The sequence below is a fragment of the Zingiber officinale genome, chromosome 2A, assembly GCF_018446385.1.
Source record: "Zingiber officinale cultivar Zhangliang chromosome 2A, Zo_v1.1, whole genome shotgun sequence".
NCBI lineage: Eukaryota > Viridiplantae > Streptophyta > Magnoliopsida > Zingiberales > Zingiberaceae > Zingiber > Zingiber officinale.
In genome coordinates, this window is record NC_055988.1 from 105,501,288 (window position 1) to 105,525,283 (window position 23,996).

A 23,996-nucleotide genomic window follows, 5' to 3' on the forward strand; every position below is an offset into this window, starting at 1 on the left:
CTTGCACCATAGCACATGTGGTATGAATCACATGTTACGATGTTATTCTCTTTACTAAAAAGAGCGCATGTTTTTCTCAAAGTTTAACATCGTATAGATTTCGATCTAGACATACCTAATGTCTAATCCTGAATTCAACATATGAATTCCAATATGACTTTAAGCAGATTCAGTAAATGGTGGGTGCATTTACTCCAATCATCACATAAATGATCGCATCTTGACACAATTATCAAGGTGACCTTAACTTACGGGTATGTCTCTATTCTTAGCTACATAAGTTATCCCATAAGTAACGGTCTTACCTCTATTCGTACTTAACAAATAGAGATGATTGTCCATGTGAGTGGATCAATCTCAATCTGCCAACATGCTTATCGAGACTTTTATTCGAATGTAACAAAGACATATACACTGAATAGATCATGACATTTTTCATTTATCAAAATGTCTTTACAATAAGTTACATGCTTCGAAGTCCCAAAGACTTCACACATCCATGAAATGACTCTTTAGTCAATGGCTTAGTAAAAGGATCAGCAAGCATATTTTGTATAGAGATGTACTCAAGAATTACTTTTTTCTTGTCAACAATATCCCTTACAAAATTATACTTAATTTCTATATGCTTGCATTTACTGTGATATTTGAGATCCTTGGAAAAAGCTATTGAAGCTTGACTGTCACAGTACACTGTAACAGAACTCCCACTATCCTCAACAATTTTCAGATGTTTTAGGAATCTTCTTAGCCAGACAGCCTCTTGCACAGTGATAACAAGTCTGTCACACTCGTAAAACAAATTAACAATGTATATTTCACTGAACCCCTTAACTACACAATCATGTTGTAATAACGAGCCAAGGATTGATCTCTCGAGGAACTAGCGGTCGGATGATAACCTAGGATTGTACGTTATTCTCGTTTTTGGGGGTTTTAATATGAAAATGGGGGTTTTAAGCTTTGAATGTAAATCTAACAAATGAAAAGCACAACAATAAGAAATTAATCTAATGCATAAATGAAACCTAACTAGGTGCCAATGATCAAACCATAACGCATTGTCACCCTACGTCATAATTAAACCATCAACACACTTAAACTAAATATGAAATAACGAGATGTAATTAAATATGATCTACAACACCAATTCAAACCCTAACTTAAAACTACCCAACTAAACAATTAATCAAGCATCAATTAAACATGAATTAAACTTAAACAAGGGAATGAAATGCTAGATTACTTGCTAAAACATAATAAACATTAAAAGAAATCTGTTCTAAGCTATAAAACAGTAGCAAAATGAAATAAAATGGTATACCAATCCATTCTCACAATCAATCCAACAATCTTCACACTTTTGCCGTCACACAAGAGGCCGGAGACGAGAACACCCAACTCCGGACCTCAGTGAAGATGCTCAGCTGTGCCTCGGGTCTAAGAATGCTCAGAAACACCGACGGAACACCTCCGGCGAGCTAGAATAACCCTAAAACCAAAAACAGGCCCAAAATCTAGAAATCTGGAATCTAAATCTCGGAATCTGAATGGAAGCTGTGGACTGCGGATTGTGGTCGGAGGAAAGCTCAACAACACCGGAGGAACGCCGCCAGATGTTGCTGATGGAAGATGGACTCACAGACTGGAGGAATGCCGCCAAATCTGAGGGAAGCAGGGGACTGCCGAGAGTGAAATTCCGTCGGAGGGAACGCCCGTCGATGGCTCCAGATGATCAGGATGAAGTTGCAGTGAAGCTCTGCACTTATGTCGAAGCTTGATAGGATGATCAGAGAAAGGAAAGGGGTCGAAATCTCGCTGGAGAAGACGCACGACGCAAAGTTGCGTGAGGAGATCGACGAAGCCAAAGGGTACTGTAGCTTCTATTTTGAATCTGATCCAGATCTGAACGGACGGCTGAAATTGATTTGGAGCTTGATCAACGGTGGAAAGTCACTTAAAATCTGATTCGAAGGTGCTGATATTGATCAAGGGTCTGGATCTACTCTCCCTTAGGTTGGATCGACCATATCTTCATTGGATGGTTCAGATCTATCCAATCTTCGATGAACGGTGCATAATGCTCCACAACTTGATCTTCTCGTTTAAACTCCGATTCGAGCACAAATTCAGTTTAAATATATCCAAATCTAAGATCCTTTGATGCCTACAAAATAAGAATCAAATATTAGCATCAAATAACATAAAAATAAAATAATTTGTAATTAAGTCCAAAATCGATACAATGCATAAAATGTGATGTAACCATGATTTAAATCTATGAAATCAACATCAAACCATGCATATATGAATCAAAATAATACAGTAAAATCATGGTTATCACACAGCCACTGCACAAGCCACATACTCAGCTTCCATTGTCGACAAGGATACACAAGTCTGCTTCTTGCTGTTCCATGAGATGTCGACACCATTCAGCAAGAAGACATAGCCAGATGTGAATTTTCTGTCATCAAGGTCCCCTGCCCAATCTACATCTGTGTAGCCACTTAGGCTCATATCTGATCCTTGGAAACAGAGGCAATAATCCGTTGTTCCTTTGAGATATCTGAATATCCTCTTTACAGCTTTCCAGTGTCTCAATCCTGGGTTTGACTGGAAACGACTAACTAAGCCAACAACATAGTTTATATCAAGACGAGTATAAAACATAGTGTACATTAAACCACCAATAGCACTAGCATATGATTTTTTCTTCATTACAGCTATTTCCTCAAGAGTCTTGGGATACTTACTTTTGCTCAAAACAGTACCTCTCGCTATAGACATCTGTTCAATGTTGCAATTTGACACATTGAAGTCTTGTATCATCTTAGTGATATAACTTTCTTGAGACAAACCCAAAAACCTTTTTGATCGATCTCTAATGATCTTTACTCCTAAGATGTACTCTGCTTCTCTCATATCTATTATGCCAAATTACGATGAAAGTCAAGATTTGACTTCTATCATACACGTTATGTCACTTCTAGCTATTAGCATATAATAATAAAATGACAAACTTTCCTTTTTTTCTTTCTAAGGTAAACACAATGATGCTCATTGATAATTTCGAAACCATAAAATAAAATGACTTCATTAAATCTCATGTTCCATTGTCTTGACGCTTGCTTTAGCTCATATATAGACTTCCTAAGTCTATAAACTCTTTTCTCTTGGCCTTCAGCAACATACCTTCTGGTTGTACCATATAGATTTCTTCATCAAGATTATCATTAAGGAAAGCTATTTTTACATCCATCTGATGTAATTCCATGTCATATTGTGCTACTATAGCTAGGATGACACGTATTGACACAAACTTCACAACTGGGGAGAGTGTCTCTTCAAAGTCAATACTCTCCATTTGGGTATATCCTTTTGCAACAAATCGAGTTTTGTATCGATTAATCGATCCATCTGCTTTCCTCTTGACTTTGAGAATCCACTTATTCCCAATAGCCCTTCGACCCGGAGGAAGATCGACTAAATCCCAAACTTGATTCTTTCTCATTGACTCCATTTCTTCATCCATTGTAATTTTCCATTCTTTTCTAACTGAGCTTCTCAAAGCTTCCTCAACTGTTCGAGGTTCCTCATCATCAATTGGGAGAATCATCAATGCCTCATTCTCAATATCAAACATTCTCTGAGGAATAATCTGACGACTACTTCTTTGTAGGTTAGATTATTGAGAAACTGACTCATTCAATGACAAATTACTCCCACTAAGGTGACTAGATTCAGACATCTCCTGATTTGTTGATAAAGGAACAGTATACTTCTCCTCTATCTCATATAGAGGAATTGTCTTATCAACTTCACCTCGTGTTGGGAACTCGTTTCAAGAAAAGTAGCATCTCTTGACTTTATTTCAGAAATGGTTCCATCTTGTCGCTCACCAATAAAAATATAACCCTTAGAAGTCTCAGAATACCTTATAAAGATACACTTCTTACCTCTAGGTCATAATTTTTCATGTTCATGAGTCTTATCATGAATGTAGGCAGCTGACCCCCAAGGTTTCAGATTACTCAAATCTGACTTTCTACCTGTCCAACGTTCATGTAAGGTAGATCGAACTGACTTTGAAGGCACTTTGTTAAGTATATAAGCCGCAACTAATAATGCATCTCCCCAATAGGAGATTGGCAAATTAACTTGCGTCATCATAGACCTAACCATTTCAAGAAGAGTCCTATTTCTTCTTTCAGCAATCCCATTTTGCTGTGGAGTTCCAGGGATAATTAGTTGTCTAATAATCTCTTTCTCATTATACATTGTCTTGAACTGATCAGACAAATATTCACCTCCACGGTCAGTGCGCAGGGTTTTAAGCTTACGCTCCAATTGATTCTTAACTTCGTTCATGTAATGAATGAAGCAATCTAATGCTTCAGATTTGTGAGAAATCAAATACACATGACCAAAATGTGTGAAGTCATCAATAAATGTAATGAAATAAGAACTCCCATTTCTAGTCTTCATATTCATTGGACCACAAATATCCGAATGAATTAATTGTAATGGTGATTCATCTCTAATATCCTTATCAAATGATTTCCTAGTTGTCTTTCCAGCAAGACAATGCTCACATATAGACAAGTTAATCTTAGCATGAGTGTCTAAAAGGCCCTCCTTAGTTAATCTATTCATTCATTCTTGTTCTATATGTCATAATCTAGCATGCCAAATTTCATCATTAACATCGGCATTACTAGTAAGAGAAATGTTTGAAAACAACCATCATTATTATTTGGTTCTACATTAAGAACCATAAAACTATTTGTTACATAACCATGCCCAATTAACAAAGAGTTAATTCGAAATTCCACACAACGACTATAAAAATTACACAATAACCTAAATCAAGAAGACAAATGACGGAAACTAGATTCCGTCGAATCTCAGGAGCATATAGGACATCATGTAGAAACAAGGTACGCCCACCACGTAGGTTGAGCTTGCAAGTGTCAATTCCTTTGACTTCAATTCTTGCATTGTTTCCTACATATATCCATTTGTTGTCAGCTAGTACCTGACGGTACTCCACATATGTAGCTCGATCAAGTGCTACATGGTTCATTGCTCCTAAATCTATAATTCACAAAGAATATGAATAAGCTAACAACACTATACTTGCAACATAATGCTCGTGGAAAGAAGATAAAAATGGATCTACCTTTTTAGGCTCAGTACAATCTCGAGCAAAATGACCCTTCTTGCCATAGTTGAAGCAAGTCAACTTACTCTTAGGTTTTTACCCATATTTCTTTTCTTTCTTCTTGATTTGGTTTTTAACAACAACGACACTAGCTTCCTTTCCTTTCTTAACCATCTTTTCTTATTCTTGGAACCAGAACCTTCAGCTACAAAAGCTTGATCAAAAATCCTTGCGGATTCAATTCTCTCCGCCTCAAGTTCAACATGGCGTGAGACATCAATGAAAGTCTTGATACTTTCACTATAAGTCAAATTTTGTTTCATCGTTTCCCAAGAATCAGGAAGGGAACGGATAACTGCCTGAACCTGTTGTTCATCGATATACGCATGACCAGCAGTCTTAAGCTCTCGAATCATGTTACCCATCTCCCTGAGATGTTGGGCCATGGTAACATTCGAGCGTTTTTTATAACTATCAAACTTAATTGTTAGCTGACGGAGCTTACTGAGACTTACTCCACTGTACTTTTCTCTAAGGGCTACCCAGAAAGCATGAGTCGATGGTAATGGCTCATACTAAAAAATCAGGTCATCCACCATTGAACTAATCAATATTCCCTTAGCAATGGAGTCCTTCCTTTTCCATGCCTTATAGGCATCAAGGTCACGTCTTTGCTGTGCTATAAAACCATCAGTCAGTTTCTCCATGAATTGATTTATAGCCTCTAGAACTTTTTGTTCCTCAAGAATGTATTGTATCTTGAAGTGCCAGATTTTGTAGTTATCCCCATATAATTTTTCTCCCTTATTGAGTTCAGCTATGATATTTTAGTTGTCATGATCTACATAAATAAACACATTATTTATTATTTCAATGTAATTCATATATATGCAATTAATTATTGACTCAGTGTAAATTAGAATTAGTTTACAAAATCAAGTGATAACTTTATTTCCACTCATCATTTGTATGTTCTAATCTAATCAACATCGATCAATTATATTACACACATCTCATCTAATGAACGAGTCATTATTAAAATGAACTAATCATTTTTCATATGAACTAATCATATGGATATATGAACTAATCATATTCACATTAACTAATCATGAGCAAGTTAGTTAACACATAATATAACTATTTATTTATCATAACTCTATTCGTACATGACGACAGAAATTATTATATGACTAAAAACCTAAATAAGCTAACATTGTTCGTACATAACGACAGTAAATAGAACACTAATTACATAGATAAGCTAGCATTACTCCCACTACGATAAATGCTAGAGCAATGGGCAATTGTATCCCGTTTATCCTGGACTCTATGATGGGTGGATCAACCTCAGATGTATCCATGATATCTATTTATGGATCTTCTACACACTCTTGAGGATCCTCCTCTGATTCTTTAGGATCCATCTCTATATCCTCCTCAGGATCCATCTCTGGATCCTCAAAATCTTCAGGATCCATTTCTGGATCCTCTTCAAATTCTTCGAGGTTCATTCTTGGATCATCCTCAGATTCTGCGGGATTGGGATCCTCCTCAAAATCTTGAGGATCCATTTCCAGATCCTCAGATTCTTCGAGGTCCATTTCTTTAGGATCTGGATCCTCTTCTGATTCTTCAAGACCTCATTCCAAATGAAGTAAATGTCTGCACATATCTGAATATGAGATGTGTCCTTCAGAATCATCCCAAAGTTGGAATGTAATCTGCCTAAGATGTTCCTACAATGAATAAATCAGAGTCCATCTTCTTTCTTTATCCTGGACTAGAATAACCTTCTTGCTCTAGATTCCAGAACAACCAATCGAGCCGACCAATAAGCCTACCTACTCCGTGATCCAGGTCATATTCTAGCTTCTTGATCTCCTCCCATAGCTCATGTTGTCATTCATAGCGACCATTCATCATGTATATTGTTCTGGAATTGAAAATCATGATGTCAGTACAAAATCGATAGACCAGTAACAAAAATCGGTCAAATTCAATTCCCACATATAAAACAAATATATACAGAATACACAAGCAATTAAGAAAAATAAATTTTCTTTATTTGGGGAATCTCATGTGACTGACACATTGTATCGGTCGATCAGGAATCCAGATCTTTTGCTTAGTCTATTGTCATCATTAGAACTAATCTAATTTGACAGAGATTTCTAACCTATGTTATGTTTTTGTTTAAGCCCATTTGAGTCAATTTCAGACTCATTGATCAAACTTAGGTCTGTTTGATTCATCCATTGGATTAAGTCTGACCCATTAGAATAAATCTAATCTTTTTGATCAAATCTGACTCAACAGAACTAATCTGGTCATATTTGATCAGTCCAACTTGTGTAATCAAAATGACTCCAATTAATTTAATAATAAACCGAACTGGTTTAAACCAACAAATAATTTGAACAAGATCCAGGTATTATTGAATCAATCTGGTCTGCTTAAATCAAGTAATAATTTAAGCCAGACCTGACTTTGATTGGACAAGTTGGTATTATTCAATTTTCAACTAATTGAACCCTAAATTAATTAAATATGTATTTATTAATTAATAATATATTTCCTTATGTATTTAATTAATTAATAAATATATTTAATTAAATTTTAAACCAGTTCATGCATGTTGAAAAAAACAAAGCACCGAACAAGTTTTTTTAATCACTGTGCTTCATCAAAACATTATTCATCGCATTTTTAGTCAATTAAGATATCATTCAATCGATTCAAAAAATATTGTTCATCGCATTTTTAATCGATTAAGATATCATTCAATCGATTCAACATACTGTTGATCGCGTGTTTTTGTTTCTTTGAATTGATTGAGATTCAAATGAATCGATTCATCAATCGATTAAAACTAATTCAATCGATTGATGAATCGATTAAGATTCATTGTTCATCTTCTTCTCACGATAAACGCGAGCTTTTTCGTAACAAACGCGAGGTATCTTGCGGCCGACTTTCACCGGTATTTAAATGCAATCGTCGATTCTCCTCTGCAGCGACTCTATACTGCCGAGGACTGTACGATTCCCATGTAGCCGGGTGGAAATCACGATTCGGGATGCGATTCTAGCAGTGATCGCTGAAATCATAACATCGCGATTTCTCCATGTTTTTTTTTAAAAAAAAAATGGCTCTGATACCATTGTTGTTTCTTTGACAGCATGGATCAAACATAGGAAAAAACTGTAACCACTTACATTGATCTCCCGATGAAATCGAAGAAGTCGCCGGACGTCATTGCTGTCGGAAGCACGATCACAGGTAATCGGAAAGTGCTTCAAGGTTCACGAGCCAAATCCCTTGTCTCTCAGATGTTCTCCTTTGCTCGACGCACACGGATCACCGTCACCTCTCACTTTCCTTATGCTCTTGCCCACCCTTCTCATAGCTTGGACGCACCATTTATAAGAAGATTGAGGAAGACGAAGGGGAAAGGACGTCTCTTTGTCTCCTTGGCATTTGCAGCAAAGAGACATTTGCAGCAATGAGAGAAATGAAGGGGAAACGATGTCCTTTGTTTCCTCAACATCCAACAGTAGGAAGAAATAACTTTACTAATAAAATACAATTTAATTAATAACATTACTAATACAATACAATACAACACGACAAAAACATCTCAGGAAAATTTACCTCATGTAGAAGAGCCACAAGAAAATTTAAACCAAGTACTTACAGTGGTATTATTTGGATCATTACCAGACTCAGTATTCCGTGTAGCATTGTATGAAACTGCAAACAAAAACAAAACATTCCAATACAATGAATCTTAAATCACAATGATGAAGACAAGGAAACGAGGGAACTAAAATATAGAAACAAGCAGGAAATAAGGTGTGATTAAAAAAAACTAATTTGCATTAGTTGTATAAAAGGTTAAAAAAAAACAAATTGTAGCAAATAATGCCAAAAAAAAGGACTAACCAAATTACGACATTATCAAAACACTGACCTAACCAGTGTCACCACTATAGGTGATATGCATCTCACTTGAAGTCAATTCCATGCCCTAAATAAAGGTAGTATGGAATCCTACTTTGAGACAATATGAGTTTTTATAAGTGCTCTTGACTAAATACCATATTTAACGAGTCAAGTTAAAGGATAAGTACTTGAAGAAACAACTTGTACAAGAGAGCAATAATGTCAAGATCAATCTTGGAAGTTATAATAGGTTGAATTTACTTGTTTTTAACTCAACTAAGCAATAATCTGAAATTAAAAAGAGAAACTATGCATTCAATAATAATACAATGGGTAACTTTGGATTCAACTAACAAGACATTTCAAAATTAGAGAGATCAAGCTGCACAATACAGACAAATTGAAGCACAAAAACTAGCTAAGAAATAAAATTGATCAATTCTTCCTCGCGGCTAGGTCACACCCGGCTTCGCAGCCTCACTGCAAGGCCGCAACAAACTCGTGATGTCGCTACAAGGGCGAACTCATGACGTTGCTGCGAGGGTGGACTCGCGATGTCGCTGCTTTGTGAGGGCTGGAGAGATTGCATAGCGAAGAGGGAAGAGGGAAGAGGGAAGAGGGAAGGGAGAGATCACATAGGGGAGAATTGATGCTGAACATATTCTTGAGGTATATATGATTGTCCTTTTTCCCTTTAGAAAAGGAAAAAATAAGAAAGTGTTTCGTTTCTATTTTTATTTTATAAAAAAATAACTGTTAGATATTTTCTATTTTTCCATAAAATGAATCTCTTTTTCTAGAAAACAAATGTGGAAATTACCAATCAAATAAATTTTTTTTTTATTTTCATAGAAAATGAAAATAGAAAAATTTACAAATCAAATGCTGCCTAAGTCTTTCGAGAGTTCTCAATGAGAAAAAGAGGATTCTCATGTTAGTATTGGATCGGGTGGACTTGTTAGAGGGGTGAATAATTTGTAAATCGAGTTAGAACTTCTCATGCTATTTTGCTATCAATGACACATTGATTAATGAACAAAATAATTAATATAAAAAGAAAATAGAGACTCGAGAGATTTACGTTGTTTGCAACTAGGGAGGTTCCTAATCTAAAACAATAAAAAGTGCACTAAAGATCTCCTTCTTTGACAAAGGTTGGAGGTGGAGTAACCCTTACAGCAGTTGAAAGCTAGAAAAAATTACAGAAGATTAAGATTAGGTATATATTTTACAACTGGTTTTAGGGTGTTATTTATAAGTCACTGGTTGAAGTGACTGTTTATTAACGTGACATATGAGAGGCTCCTCGAACAATTGGAGGCACCACCAGCTAGACAAGTTTTATCCTTATCGCATCCAACGTCTTTTTGATCTATAAGACGGAAGGCACCTTGGTTAATCAGAGGCACCTCGGGTGTGCTGACATTGATTCCCGCTTTTATCCGTGTCGCAACGTCTTCTTGCCATGGTAGGCGCCTTCTGTTGATCGAAGGCGCCTCGGCTACTGTTCATCCGAGACGCCTCTAATCAACTGAGACACTTCAAGTCTCTTCCATGACAGCTGATCTGCTAAGCATCCGAGGTGCCTCAAGTCAACTTAGTCACCTTAGGTCTTCAAGTCTTCATGGTTAACTTTTGAGTTGATCATTTTCTGACTTCTCTCACTTGGGTGATGCTCTGATCGTCCAGAGTTGAGCTCACCCGAATCCAACTCTGGCCTTCTCCTCAAGTAGGCTTCCTCCCGGCTCCTCGTCCCTCAGATGCACCACACGCGTCCTTCTCACTCCACCGATGTACTCTTCCGCTGCTCTTCGTCCCTTGGATACACTGAGCATGTCGACTCCCTTCCCGTACCATCCTTCTCGCTCGTTGCGTTTTCCGCTCGACTTCTTATGTTCTTAAATTATTGCATACTTAGACACAAGACACCAAGCTTACACAGACCTAACTTAACTTAGTTGATTATATCAAAACTACTATGGATACTTACAATTTCTCCCTTTTGATCTGAATCAATCTGAGTTAAAGTTAGGGTAAACAAACATGTAAATAATTTAAAATAATTTAAAAACACTAAATTTTGTAATTAAGTACAAGAAAAATTATGCAATCAATCTCCCCCTTAACTTAACCCCAATAATTTCTCTCCGTTTGATTGCATTAAAAGAATAGGTGAATAAAATGGAAAGGATATAGAAAAAAATCAGAAAATTTATCTAAGGGTTATGCATACATCATACAAGTATGTATATATTTTTTAAAAAAATTATTTTTCAAATATACTAATTTCTAGGATTTAAAAACCATATTTGTCAAAAAAGTTGAAAATTATTTTTATTCTTCAAAAAAAAATTAAAACTTTTTGTCAATGTAAAACATAAACAATATGATAATAAAAAAAATTTTAATAACTTGCTAATTTTTTTGAACAATCAAAATATAATGGTTATTCATAGAAAAATCAAAGTTTTGAAAAATTAATTTCTAAAAATTTTTAATTTTAAAATTTTATTTTTGGGTAAAAAATTCATAAAAAATTAGATAATGGTAACAAAAAAATTGAAACTATTTCTACTAAAAGATAATATTTTTTGTGTATCACAAAATTTAAAATGAATTAAAATCAGATAGAATGTTTGCAAAAAATTATTTCTAAATAAATACTAAATTTCTAGCAAATAGAAAATCTAATAGGTTAGAACAGATTTAAAAATCTAAAATAAATTTATATCTATTAGATTTGTCAAGTATTTCATGGAATATCATTGTTTTATAATTTTTTTATTTGGCTCTTATAATTTTTTAAATATCAATTTATTCTATAATTTTTAAAATTTGAAATTCATAAAGAATTTGAATTTGTACATGTAGAATTATTTTTTACCAATTCTATTTGATCTTTAAATTTTTTATTTTTATTTTCAACCTTTTCTAGTTATAAACATGCATTTTTAAATTTAATTTATACAATTAATTTTAATTTTCTTATTTCAAGAAACTTGCTTCTTGATTTATTTAAGAATCTAGTTAACATTTTAATAACTTCATAAAGTTGATCAGACGGAAGGTTACATACCTCATTTATCATGTTAAACTCGTAGGTAGATGTTCCTCCTTCATTGATGCTCTCTTCTAAGGTTATTTCGTCGTCTTCTTCTTGGTGACTTACGATTAGTGCTAGCCCAACGTACTATTCTATCTCGGACTCTTCTGATAATGATTCACTCCATGTTACTTTGAGGTTCTTTTTTATTAGACCTTCTTCACCCTTTGTCATTTTTTTCTTCAATTTAGGATAGTTTTCCTTAATATGCTCTTCTTCACTATAGTTTTAGCACCTCACTTTCCTTCTTCCTCATAGAAGGTTTTTGGTCTGTGTCTTATCAAAATTGTTAGAATTAAAAAAACTTTTAAAATTTCCTTACCATATAAACCTCTTTATTTTCATCAAGGGATGATTCTGAATATGGTTCGATCTTTTTGGCTTTTAGGGCGATGTTATTATTTGACTTTTCTATATCTTTAAAACTTGCACATCAAGATTCGTGAAGTTTGAGAGTCGAAATTAAATTTTCTAAACTACTTACTTCAAGGTCCTTAGAGATGTAATAAGAGTCTACTATTGACGTTCATTTCGGTGTTCTCAGAAATGCATTTAGAGCATACCTTAGTGAATCTCAATTTGTTATCATTTTTTCAAGGTTATTGAGTTTGGTGATAAGCTCCTTAATCCTTGCATGCAGTTGAACTACCTTTTCTCCCTTTTCCATTTGGAAGTTCGTTAGTTGATTTCGAAGTAGGTCTCATCTTGCTAGCTTGGCCTCTAAGGTTCCTTCATGGAACTCTAGGAACTTCTCCTAGAGTTTTTTGGTGGAGTCATAGGTGTCAATCTGGTTGATATCTTGAGGTGGTAGAACACTTAGCAGATGGAATCTTGTTGTCCCATTTGCTACAAAGTCAGTCTACTGCTTCTTGTTCTATTGGTGCTCTTTTTTTTCTTCTCTATTCTCATCCCTCAGTGCTTCAAAATCGTATTTAATTGTTAGAAAAAATATCAAAGTTAGTTTTGAAGAATATCTCCATCCAGCGCTTCCAAAGCGTGAACTCCCCCTCGAGCTTGGGTGGGTAGATGCTTGATCAAGTCATCTTCTTATTATTTTAGTTGGTGGTTAGTCCTTCTAAGATGGTTGGACTCTAATATCACTTGTTGGATCAGGTAGATCGAATAGAGGGGATAAATAACCTGTAAATCGAGTTAGAACTTCTCTTACTATTTTGCTAGTAAGGACACATTGATTAATTAACAAAAACAATTAACATAAAAAGAAACTAGGGACTCGAGAGATTTACTTGGTTTGCAACCGGGGAGGTTACTAATCCAAAGCAATGAAAAGTGCACTAAAGATCTCCTTCTTCGATAAAGATCAAAGGCGGAGTAGTTCCTTACAGCAGTTGAAAGCTTGAAATAAATTATAGAAGATAAGAACAAGTGTGTATTGTACAACTGGTTTTAGGGGGCTATTTATAGGCCACTAGTTGAAATGACAGTTTGCTGACGTGGGACATCGGAGGGGCCTCGAACACTTGGAGGCACCTCTAGCTGGACAAGTTTTATCCTTATCGCAACCAACGTCTTTTTGATCTAGCAAACTGGAGGCACCTTAAGTGTGCTGATGTGGATTCTCGCTCTTATCCTCCCCACAACGTCTTCTTACCATCCTAGGTGCCTCGACTATTATTCATTTGAAGCGCCTCTAATCAACTAAGGCGCCTTAGGTCTCTTCCATGGTAGCTGATCTACTGGGTATCCGAGGCACCTCAAGTCAACTGAGGCACCTTGGATCTTCAAGTCTTAATGATCAACTTTCGAGTTAACCATTTTCTAACTCTGCTAATTTGGGTGATGCTCTAGCCATCCAGAGTTGAGCTCATTCGAACCCAACTTCAACCTTCTCCTCAAGTAAACTTCCTCCCGGCTTCTCGTCTCTTGGATGCACCATGAGTCCTTCTCGCTCCACCAATGTACTCTTCCACAGCTCTTTCTCCCTTGGATGCACGTGCCCGTTGAATCCCTTCCTGTGTCATACTTCTCACTCGCTGCATCTTTCGCTTGACTTCTTGTATTCCTAAGTTCGTGCACACTTAGACACAAGGCATCAAACATACACAAGATCTAACTTAACTTAATTAATCACATTAAAACTGTTAGGATATGTTTAATGTGGTGTGTTCTAAAACACATTTCGTAAACATGCGCGGCGGAAAATAAAACAATAATAATTCCTAAATTATTACATCACACGCACCACACGCATACAGGGATACAATATGCCAAACATGATCGCATAATTAAATTGTTACTGAAAGTAAATTTACGCTAGGTGTACCTTACGGATGACCTGTAACGAGAAGGGCATCAACCGTAGTGACGTTGTCGAACCTCGTCTCTATTCGTATCCACGCCGAGCTCCTCAAGACAACTCCTCGAGTACAAGCCTCTCCTTCAGAAGTTACTAGCCACGAGCGAAGAAGAGGAATCAAGAGGAAAAGGAAGAGAAGCACACAAGGGAGAGCTTTCTCCCTTGTGGTGGTCACGACAACAAGGGGAAAGGCTTCCCCTTGTTGGCAGCGGCAAAGAGAGAGGGGAGAGGGAGAGGAGAAGAGAAATTTGGTTAAAATTTTTCAAAACCTTACAAGCCAATTAATGATCTCATGTGTATAATTTTTTTCTCAACCATATCAATATATAGCCCTCATTAATGAGCTAGATTAGAAAGCTCAAATCCAACCCATTATCCCTTAATAAAAAATTAACTCATTAACCCCTTAGTTTGGTTCACAACTAAACCAAGTTGGTTCATGACTAATTCAATATTAAACCAAATATGGTCCAACTCTTCCATAAGAGATGTGGCTCATCCGTGCTTCCATTGCGACAATATTTCCATATTTATCTTATGTATGGTCCAACCAAACATTTATCTCTTGATCTAAGAATCTTATTTTTTTAACTTGCTTTATGTCTTTTAGAGACTCGTTAGTGTGTATGACCTAATAGGTTTCCGGTTTATCTTGGTCGTCTATAATTAACTACTTAATTATAGAACGATCATGAGTGGTACCTAGTAATACATCATGATCCCCAATTAGCCGAAAAATCATAGTTGATCATAGAATTAATTCTAAACCCTTCACAAGCTACAGTGAGTCGTGCCTGATTCCTTTCACTCGTCTTATACCCACTTGGTTCAGGACATGATCTATGTGTCTTGTTCTCACTAGGCTGACTACGTCACACCTAGCCCAAGTAACACTTCCTCGTTCTATGGATTCAAATTACTTGTACATGTGTACAAGAGTCTCGCACTCTTAACATGTGATGCTTTGGCCAAAGACTTTGAGTAATAATCATAACGAGTGATCATAGGATATACGTCTCCTTGCAAGAAGCGGTGAATACTCTGTGGGCTATCCAAACACCTTCAGGCACTTCAACTTATATCCAATTATGTCAGGTCCACACCTCAATGAGATGCTTACTTAAGATGTCAAAGTATAAGTCTCCATGACCAAGATGACTTGTATACCTCAAGTTGAAGGAAACTTGCAGTCGTGCTGCAGTAAGAACTTCACAATCATATCTATATATATGTAGAGAATCATATGAAGTCTTACAGCAAGTAACTCCAATGAACTAGTTACCATAACTAGCATCCACGTTTAACTCTCGACATTCCAATGTCTCCAGCTAGTGAGAAAATAGCTGCTTGGCCGAACCAAAGAGTATAACCCGTGCTAGTCTTATAGAATTGATGGTATCTGAATACATCAATTCGACGACTAGGGAAATTTTAATATATTCATAATTACACATGTAGAGATAATCACTAGTTACGATCCAATCACAAATTCTCTCATGATATAAATTATATTATGGGCATTCAGTAAATGAGTTTAAGACAATCAAACATATAATATACACTCAAATAGTGAATCTATACTTATTAAATAAATAAATAAAAAGTAAGGCGATTGCCTTAGGACATCCCTCAAATTCTAACAAAAACTACCCTAGAGTACTTACAGTTAGGATATCAATTTTGGCCCCAAGCTTATTCCATCCATCTTCTTATATTATTTAAAAAATGAGGGTAAAAATTGATTCTTAGCAAGTCTGTGCAGCTAAAAAATAGGGTAAAAGCATACTTGACATTTACCAAAATTCAATGAATTCCCTGTTCGATAATTTGGTAGCCAAAGATAGAGGGAAAAGATTTGAATTTCTAAAAATTAAATTCAGACTTATCTGTTGAGTTCATATGAACTGATAATCTCATAATACCAAGCAGGGAAGGAAGAGCTTCTTAGGACTATTGAGTTAGCTAAAAAATTGGGATGCCTTATATGCTCGAGTGCAGATTACCAAGTTTGAGTTTTAAGTGTAGACTCCTAAGTCCAGTGTAGAAAAGAAGTTGTCGAGACCTACTTTCAAGCAATTTTCTTAAAACAAACTAGTCCTTCTTCAGGTGTGCTTTGAGATTATAATGGACATCTGTTTCCAAGGATACAACGACAGAACCACGTACACAACCAAATACTGATTATTCGTGACGAACTAAGAAAATATTCGATTGCTATCACGGGCAAATCATCGAGCAGAAATGTACGGCAAAGAGAAGATTTGGGGAGCGAAGGTGGAGGAAAATTCTCCTTTTTACTATCCAAAAGGTTACTAAATCTCCATTAAAAATAGTTAATGCTTCTATTACTTTCTTGAGTAGCAAGCAACAAGAATCCATGTGGCAAAATGTTGGTTATTCTACTTGGGTAAATTTTTCCTCGACCGGTCTGACATTCAACATACTCAAGTTATGCTCGCATATGAGTCAACTTTGTTTGGTGCAATTTGGGCCCTATATTTGCATCCTCCTGCACACCTATGCATGAGAGAGAGTGTCTCTCCCCATGTATTTGTTCACATTATACATGTATGTTAAACAATATAAACCAACACTAATGTCATTAAACTTCTAATATGAGATTAAAAACTCATTCACAATGAAGTATTCTTCTTCCACCTTTTGTTTTCCATTCACATTTCTAATATTCCCAAAAGGACAAAATGGAATCGAGGAAATTGAAAATGTCAAACCTTCTTGACGATAAGTCTCTATAGCTTAGGGACCTCCTCTGACAACCGCTGCTTCGTACAACGGATCACGAGGGCTGGAGAGATCGTGTAGGGGAGAGGGAAGAGGGAAGAGGGGAGCGACAGATCGCATAGGGGAGAGGTGGTCGCAATAGACTCGCAACGTTGCAGCGATGGCGGACTCGCGATGTCGCTGCTTCATGAGGACTGGAGAGATTGTGTAGGCCGGGAGAGGGAAGAGAGAGAGAGAGAGATATCACGTAGGGAGAGAGGGAAGAGGGTGAGGGAAGGAGACACTACGTAAGGTAGAGAGGAGGCGAGGGCGGACTCGCGACGTCACTGCTCCATGAGGGCTGGAGAGATCGCATAGATCACATGAGGAGAGAAAAGTGAATTGGGAAAGTAGCTAAAATCAAAGACCAAAAATTAATTCTGTCGCTAAAATTAACGTTAGAATTATTTTTCTATCACAATTTTAGTTACGCAAAAATATTATGTCGCTAAAATAGTGACAGAATTAATGCTCGATTGCTAAATTAGCGACCAAATTAATTTTCAATCACTAATTAACATGAAATTATCAACCAAAATTAATTTGATCCTTATTTTAGCGACAAAATTTAAATTTCATCTTTAATTCGGTCACTATTTATTAGAGAGAGAGAGAAATAATATGTTGCCCGACGCTTCCCGCTCGATCATGAGTGACGTCAGATGTAGGGGATCTGACATAATCAAAACTCAATTTTTTTAATTTCTCTATCATATGCATGAAATAATTTTTCTCTGTTTCCTCTTAAATTAAAATAAAATTTTGTCTTCCCTCTTTTATTATTACATGCAACAATTAATGCAGTACTTATACTATAATGTTGTAGCAGCTACTATGTGTGGTAGCTGCAACAACATTGTAGCATCAGTACTGTAGTGATTATTGCACGTAATAATATGAGAGAGAACATAGAATATAATTTTATTTTAACATTATAGAAACTACTATGTAGTAGTAGCTACTACAACGGTGCAATAACTGCACAACGGTACAGTAACTGCTACAACATTGGAGTAGCTGCTACAATGTTGTAGTAGATGCTACAACGCAGTAGCTACACAATAAATGTTGCAAGTTGTAGTAGCTACTACACAGTAATTGCTACAATATTGTAGTAGCTACACCATATTTAAAAATTAATACCACAGTGATTGTTATATACAATCATAAGAGAGAGAAATCGTATAGCAACTACTGTATAATAGCTACTATAATGTTGTAGTAGCTACACCACCTTTAAAATCAGCACCACAGTGATTGTTGCATGCAATCGTATGAGAGATACAAGAATTGTATTTTAATTTAAGAGGAAAGAGAGAAAAGTTGCTTATTTTAATTTAAGAGAAAAGTTATTGCATACAGATGAGAGAGAGATTAAAAAAAATGAGTTTTGACCGCGTTAGATAACCCACGTCAGATTTCATTCACGGTCACATAGGAGACGTCGGGTAACATATCAATTCTGTGTGTGTGCATTGTTGGATTGCAAGGTTACAAACAAAGTCCCACATTAAAAATATATGGGAAAGATCATAGATTTATAAGGAAAATATATTTCTATTGGTATAAGACCTTTCGAATAGAGGCCAAAAATAAAAGTATGAGGACTTGGGCCCAAGTAGACAATATCATGTCATTATGGAGATATCTAAATTTCTTTTGGTCATAATAATTGATATTAGAGTTCGGACTACTAGAAGATCTAACTGCCGACTATACACAAGAGCTATCATCTAATTAAGTCATGTGAGTAGAATATTGACCTTAAATAAAAGAAATTGAAGCTCCCGTGTCTAAATCAAAAAAACCAAACAAACAGGCAGAAAGTCCTAGTAGGTCGGGTGGAAAGCTTGTGGTCCTTTGTTTGAGGGGAGGATTGTTGGGTTGTAAAGTTGCAAACAAAGTTTCACATTGAAAATACATAGAAAAAATCATAAATTTATAAGGGTAGAGCCTAAAAATAAAACCATGAGGGCTTAGGTCTAAAGTGGATAATATCATGCTATTATAGAGATATCTAAATTCTATTTTGTCCTTATATATATATATATATAGCATGCACATCCGTTTCGTTCATAGTCCTAGGCAACCCTCATAGGTCCGGGTGCCCGAGAGTGCTCCCGGGAGACCCTCACGGGTTCGGGCATCCGGAAGTACTCCCGGGCGACCCTCACAGGTCTGAACGTCCGAGAGTACTCCCAGGCACCCCAATTCTTAAAAGTGAATTGAGGTGCTCAGGAGTGCTCCCGAGCACCAGGACTTGTGAGGGTCGCCCATGTGTGTGCACTGAATAAATTTGTGGGCTAAAAACTCTCTCTCTTTCTCTCTCTATATATATATACTATTTTATTAAGAATCTGTCCTCTTTACTAACTAATTTTGATGAAACCTAAAATGAAATTATGTTAATATCTTTTTTTATTCTTTTCACACTGGAAAAAAATTCAAGGTTTATTGATAATTTCAATAAACACATTAATCAGGGGTCTAGAATTTAAAACTCAGTTGCGGTGTATTATTAAAAAATTTTCTCATTAATCAATTAGAGATATAAAATTCGTGACTCAGTTACGGCGTATTATTGAGAATTTTTCTCACTAATCAATCAAGTATCTAGAGTTCGAGACTCAGCTGCGACGTATTATTAACAATTTTTTTATTAATAAATTATAAATTTAGAGTTCTCTTTAGTCTCACATCTTAGAATTGATAACACTACGAACAGAAAAACTTGTATAAATACCTTGGGTCGACGATATTAGATAACATACTTTTCTTGACATTTTGACTAAAATATATTAAATTAATTTTTTATAAGTAGGAGTCTGTTAAATTCTTGAGTGTCACCCTAATACTGTACTATTGCATGAGTCTGGTGTACCTTACTCAATTTATGAGCGATCTTTTGGTTAAGGTTAAATGTAATATTTGTTCTTATCAATTTAATATATGATATAAAGAATTATAAAAATATTAGAATTTTACCCTACTAAAAAAAATAAAAATTTGGATAATATTTAAAAATTAAAATTATTTTTTACTCTTAGTGGGTGTGTTTTGTGTATGCACCAATCAAACATGCCATGAATAGACATTATGAGCTCCTCCAGAGCATATGATCGTTCTGGGAAGCATAGCCCAAAGTCGAAATGCAAACAAAGGAACGACACTAACTAACGGCCAATGTCACGGTGTGCTGAATGCGCACGACAAGGTTTATGGCATGAAAATCAACATCACAAGTGACATGTTAGTTTCTATTTTAAAGGGTCAACTTGTGGAAATATTAGAATTACTAGTTTGCATTTAGGAACATGCCCTATTTATTTATTTATTTATTTATTGCAAAAATCAAATAGATGTTTCTCATTATTACAATCGTCAAAAAGTATTCTTAAAAAAATCAAAATGATACTTTATCAATATGATTAAAATTAATCAAATAGCTTAATGGGATGCTATAATTATAGCAGTCGACCCTGGGAAGAGTGTAATGACCTAATGGATAATCTGGATTTAAAATTCAAATCTCTCAGGGAGATTTTTCTTAAGTAAAAAAATGAGTTTAAAAATATAGATTATTTGGATGGAATAAGTATTTTCTAATTTATTTTAATGATTGGTATAAAAAAAATTTATAACATCAAAATAATCATCTTCAAAATTAGTCATTCAAATAGCTATATAGTTAAATTATCAAAAAATAATAATAATATTTATAGCATTCAATTGATGATTATTACAATATTATAGTAATTATTAATTAAATGTTACAATGTTATTACAATAATATTATGATCATTTTAAATATGTCAAAGTATTTTGAATTGAATTTAAATAATTTTAAATAAATTAATAAAAATAAATTTTATATAAAAGTGTATTATGTTATTTTTTAAAAAAAAATTAAACAATTTTGATAATTAAGAATAGCTTTGGGCAAAAATTAAAATGACGTCCATTACTTATGTTATCTGATTATTCAACTATATATAGAAGCTAATAATTAGTTTTTTCAAATGTAGAATTAAGTTTGCAGAAACCAATTGCTAGCTTCTACATTTTATAGAAAAGATAACAATTAGTTTCTATATGTTGCACAAGCCATATACTAATTTTCTAATTATGACTTTATATCATTTTATTTTATTTTTTAAAATTATAACTTAATTAAAATAATATTTTAATAAGTAAAATAAACATATAGATTCTATAACGCTTATTATTTTTTTAAATGAATATAATTTAATCAATAAACTAATATATAGCTTCTGTAATGGGTAATAACAATGACACTATGTCGTAGAAGTAAGCCCCTTTACATATGGTAAAAATTACTCTATAGTTAAACTATATGTAAAAAAAATGCTAATAGGGTATTTCGCTTTATTTGCGACACTGTTTTGATTTTTTTTTTTTTTTTTTTTTTTTACCCGACAGCTTTTGATTTCTGTTGTTTTTCCCCGCATATTATTTAACATTAGGCGGTGGTTAAAAATTAAAATGAGGAAGAAGGAAAGCCCAGTGTGGTAGGTTGGAGAATGGCCTTACCAAACCGCTCCTCCCTCTCGATCGCCCCCACCAACCATTAAATCCCATTTCCCACAGCTTCGTCGCAGGATAGGCTTCCTCTATTATCTCAACTCTAATCTCTTCTTCTTCTTCTTCTTCTTCTTCTTCGCATTGAATTGGAGTCCAATTTAGGGCACAATTTCCGTCCAGTCGTTGTGCTCCATGTCGACCATGGCGGTTGCCTTGCTGTCCACCAACCCTAGCGCCACGCCAAACCGCAGATCTGCACTCCTTTTGCTTCCTCGACGCCTTACCCCCGCAGCGGGATTCATCCATCGCGCCGCTGCGTCCGCCTCCTTCCCCGGCGCCAGGCGTGCCGATTGGCAAGCCTCCTTCTCCATCTTATCGAGCCAGGCCGCCGCTGCCGGAGCCTTGCCAGGATCCTCCTCCGAGAAGTCCACTAATGATTCGGGAGATCTCTCCGCCGCCGAGCCTGAGCACGGCGACTCCGCTAAACGCTCCGTCCCTGAGCCCCCCGTCAACGGCACGATGGCAGGCGTGAAGTCGCTGGTGAGTTCCGCAGCTGCAGGCGGGGCGGATCTGGCCCCGATCCCCAACCTCCCGCGGCCGCTGAGCATCGGGGACCTGTCCCCGGCCCCGATGCACGGGTCGCGGCTCCGCGTCGCGTACCAGGGCGTCCCGGGGGCGTACAGCGAGGCTGCGGCCGGGAAGGCGTACCCTAACTGCGAGCCGATCCCCTGCGACCAGTTCGAGGTGGCTTTCCAGGCGGTGGAGCTGTGGATCGCGGACCGGGCGGTGCTGCCGGTTGAGAACTCGCTGGGGGGCAGCATCCACCGCAACTACGATCTCCTTCTCCGGCATCGTCTCCACATCGTGGGCGAGGTGCAGCTGCCGGTGCACCACTGCCTGCTGGCGCTTCCGGGGGTGCGGAAGGAGTACCTGACCCGGGTGATGAGCCACCCGCAGGCGCTGGCCCAGTGCGAGCTCACCCTCACCCGTCTCGGCCTCAACGTCACGCGCGAGTCCTTCGACGACACGGCCGGCGCCGCCGAGTACATCGCCAACAACGGCCTGCGCGACACGGCGGCCATCGCTTCGGCGCGGGCGGCGGAGCTGTACGGGCTGCAGGTGCTGGCGGACGGGATCCAGGACGACAGCGGCAACGTGACGCGGTTCGTGATGCTGGCGCGGGAGCCAATCATCCCCCGCACCGATCGCCCCTTCAAGACCAGCATCGTCTTCGCCCACGACCGCGAGGGCACCTCCGTCCTCTTCAAGGTCCTCTCAGCCTTCGCCTTCCGCGACATCAGCCTCACCAAGATCGAGAGCCGCCCCCACCGTCACCGCCCCATCCGCCTCGTCGACGACGCCAACGTCGGCACCGCCAAGCACTTCGAGTACATGTTCCACGTCGATTTCCAGGCGTCGATGGCGGAGACCCGCGCCCAGAACGCCCTGGCCGAGATCCAGGAGTTCACCTCCTTCCTCCGCGTCCTCGGCAGCTACCCCATGGACATGACTCCTTGGTCTACTTCGACGCCGCCGCCGCCACCCCCTTCTGCTCCCTCATCGTGAGCGATCTACCAATATCAATCCTGTCCGTTGCTGGTGTGTTCGGCAATTTTAATATTCATAGTATGATGTGGTTATTGGAACAAAGGTAATTGTGTTCATCGGGCGTACTCACAGTCCATCTCTGAATAAATTAGGTAAAGAGAAATAAATTATGAGATGAATTTATAAGTATGAGATGAATTTATAAGTCGATTCTCAAATAATTAGAGAAATTAAACTCTATTCTATGTAATTAAATTTATCATTCTCTAATTAATTAGACACAGGTGTGAAAATATAATTTGATGTAGTTATTGATCCATGACTAAGCATCGTTTGACACTAAAACAACTCTTTTCATTTTGTTTGCCATTTCATGTTGTTTCAAAATAGCCTTTTTACTTTCTTTAAGACTAGGTCATTCATGTTCATACTTACCCTATGTGTAATAAATATCATAGTAATAATTTAATTTCTAGGTGGTACATATGATGACCATCATAAAATATATTAATATTCACTAAATATTCTACATATATTCCTAGTCAATTGGACTACCTAGTAAATAAGGATAAACGGTCGCTCGAGTTCTATACTAG

The 23,996-nt window shown here is 36.8% G+C and overlaps 1 protein-coding gene across 1 annotated transcript; it reads left to right on the forward strand.

Moving 5' to 3' along the window:
• The first annotated feature begins 21,816 nt into the window (after positions 1-21,816).
• Positions 21,817-23,605, forward strand: LOC122041851 (arogenate dehydratase/prephenate dehydratase 6, chloroplastic-like). Its single transcript, XM_042601698.1, has one exon. The coding sequence runs from the start codon at positions 22,045-22,047 to the stop codon at positions 23,416-23,418; it is 1,374 nt and encodes a 457-aa protein (XP_042457632.1). The 5' UTR covers positions 21,817-22,044; the 3' UTR covers positions 23,419-23,605.
• Positions 23,606-23,996: the final 391 nt, after the last annotated feature.

Bases quoted from the DNA above. Each gene is read 5' to 3' on its own strand.
- LOC122041851 (XM_042601698.1), top strand. From the start codon at position 22,045: ATGTCGACCATGGCGGTTGCCTTGCTGTCCACCAACCCTAGCGCCACG.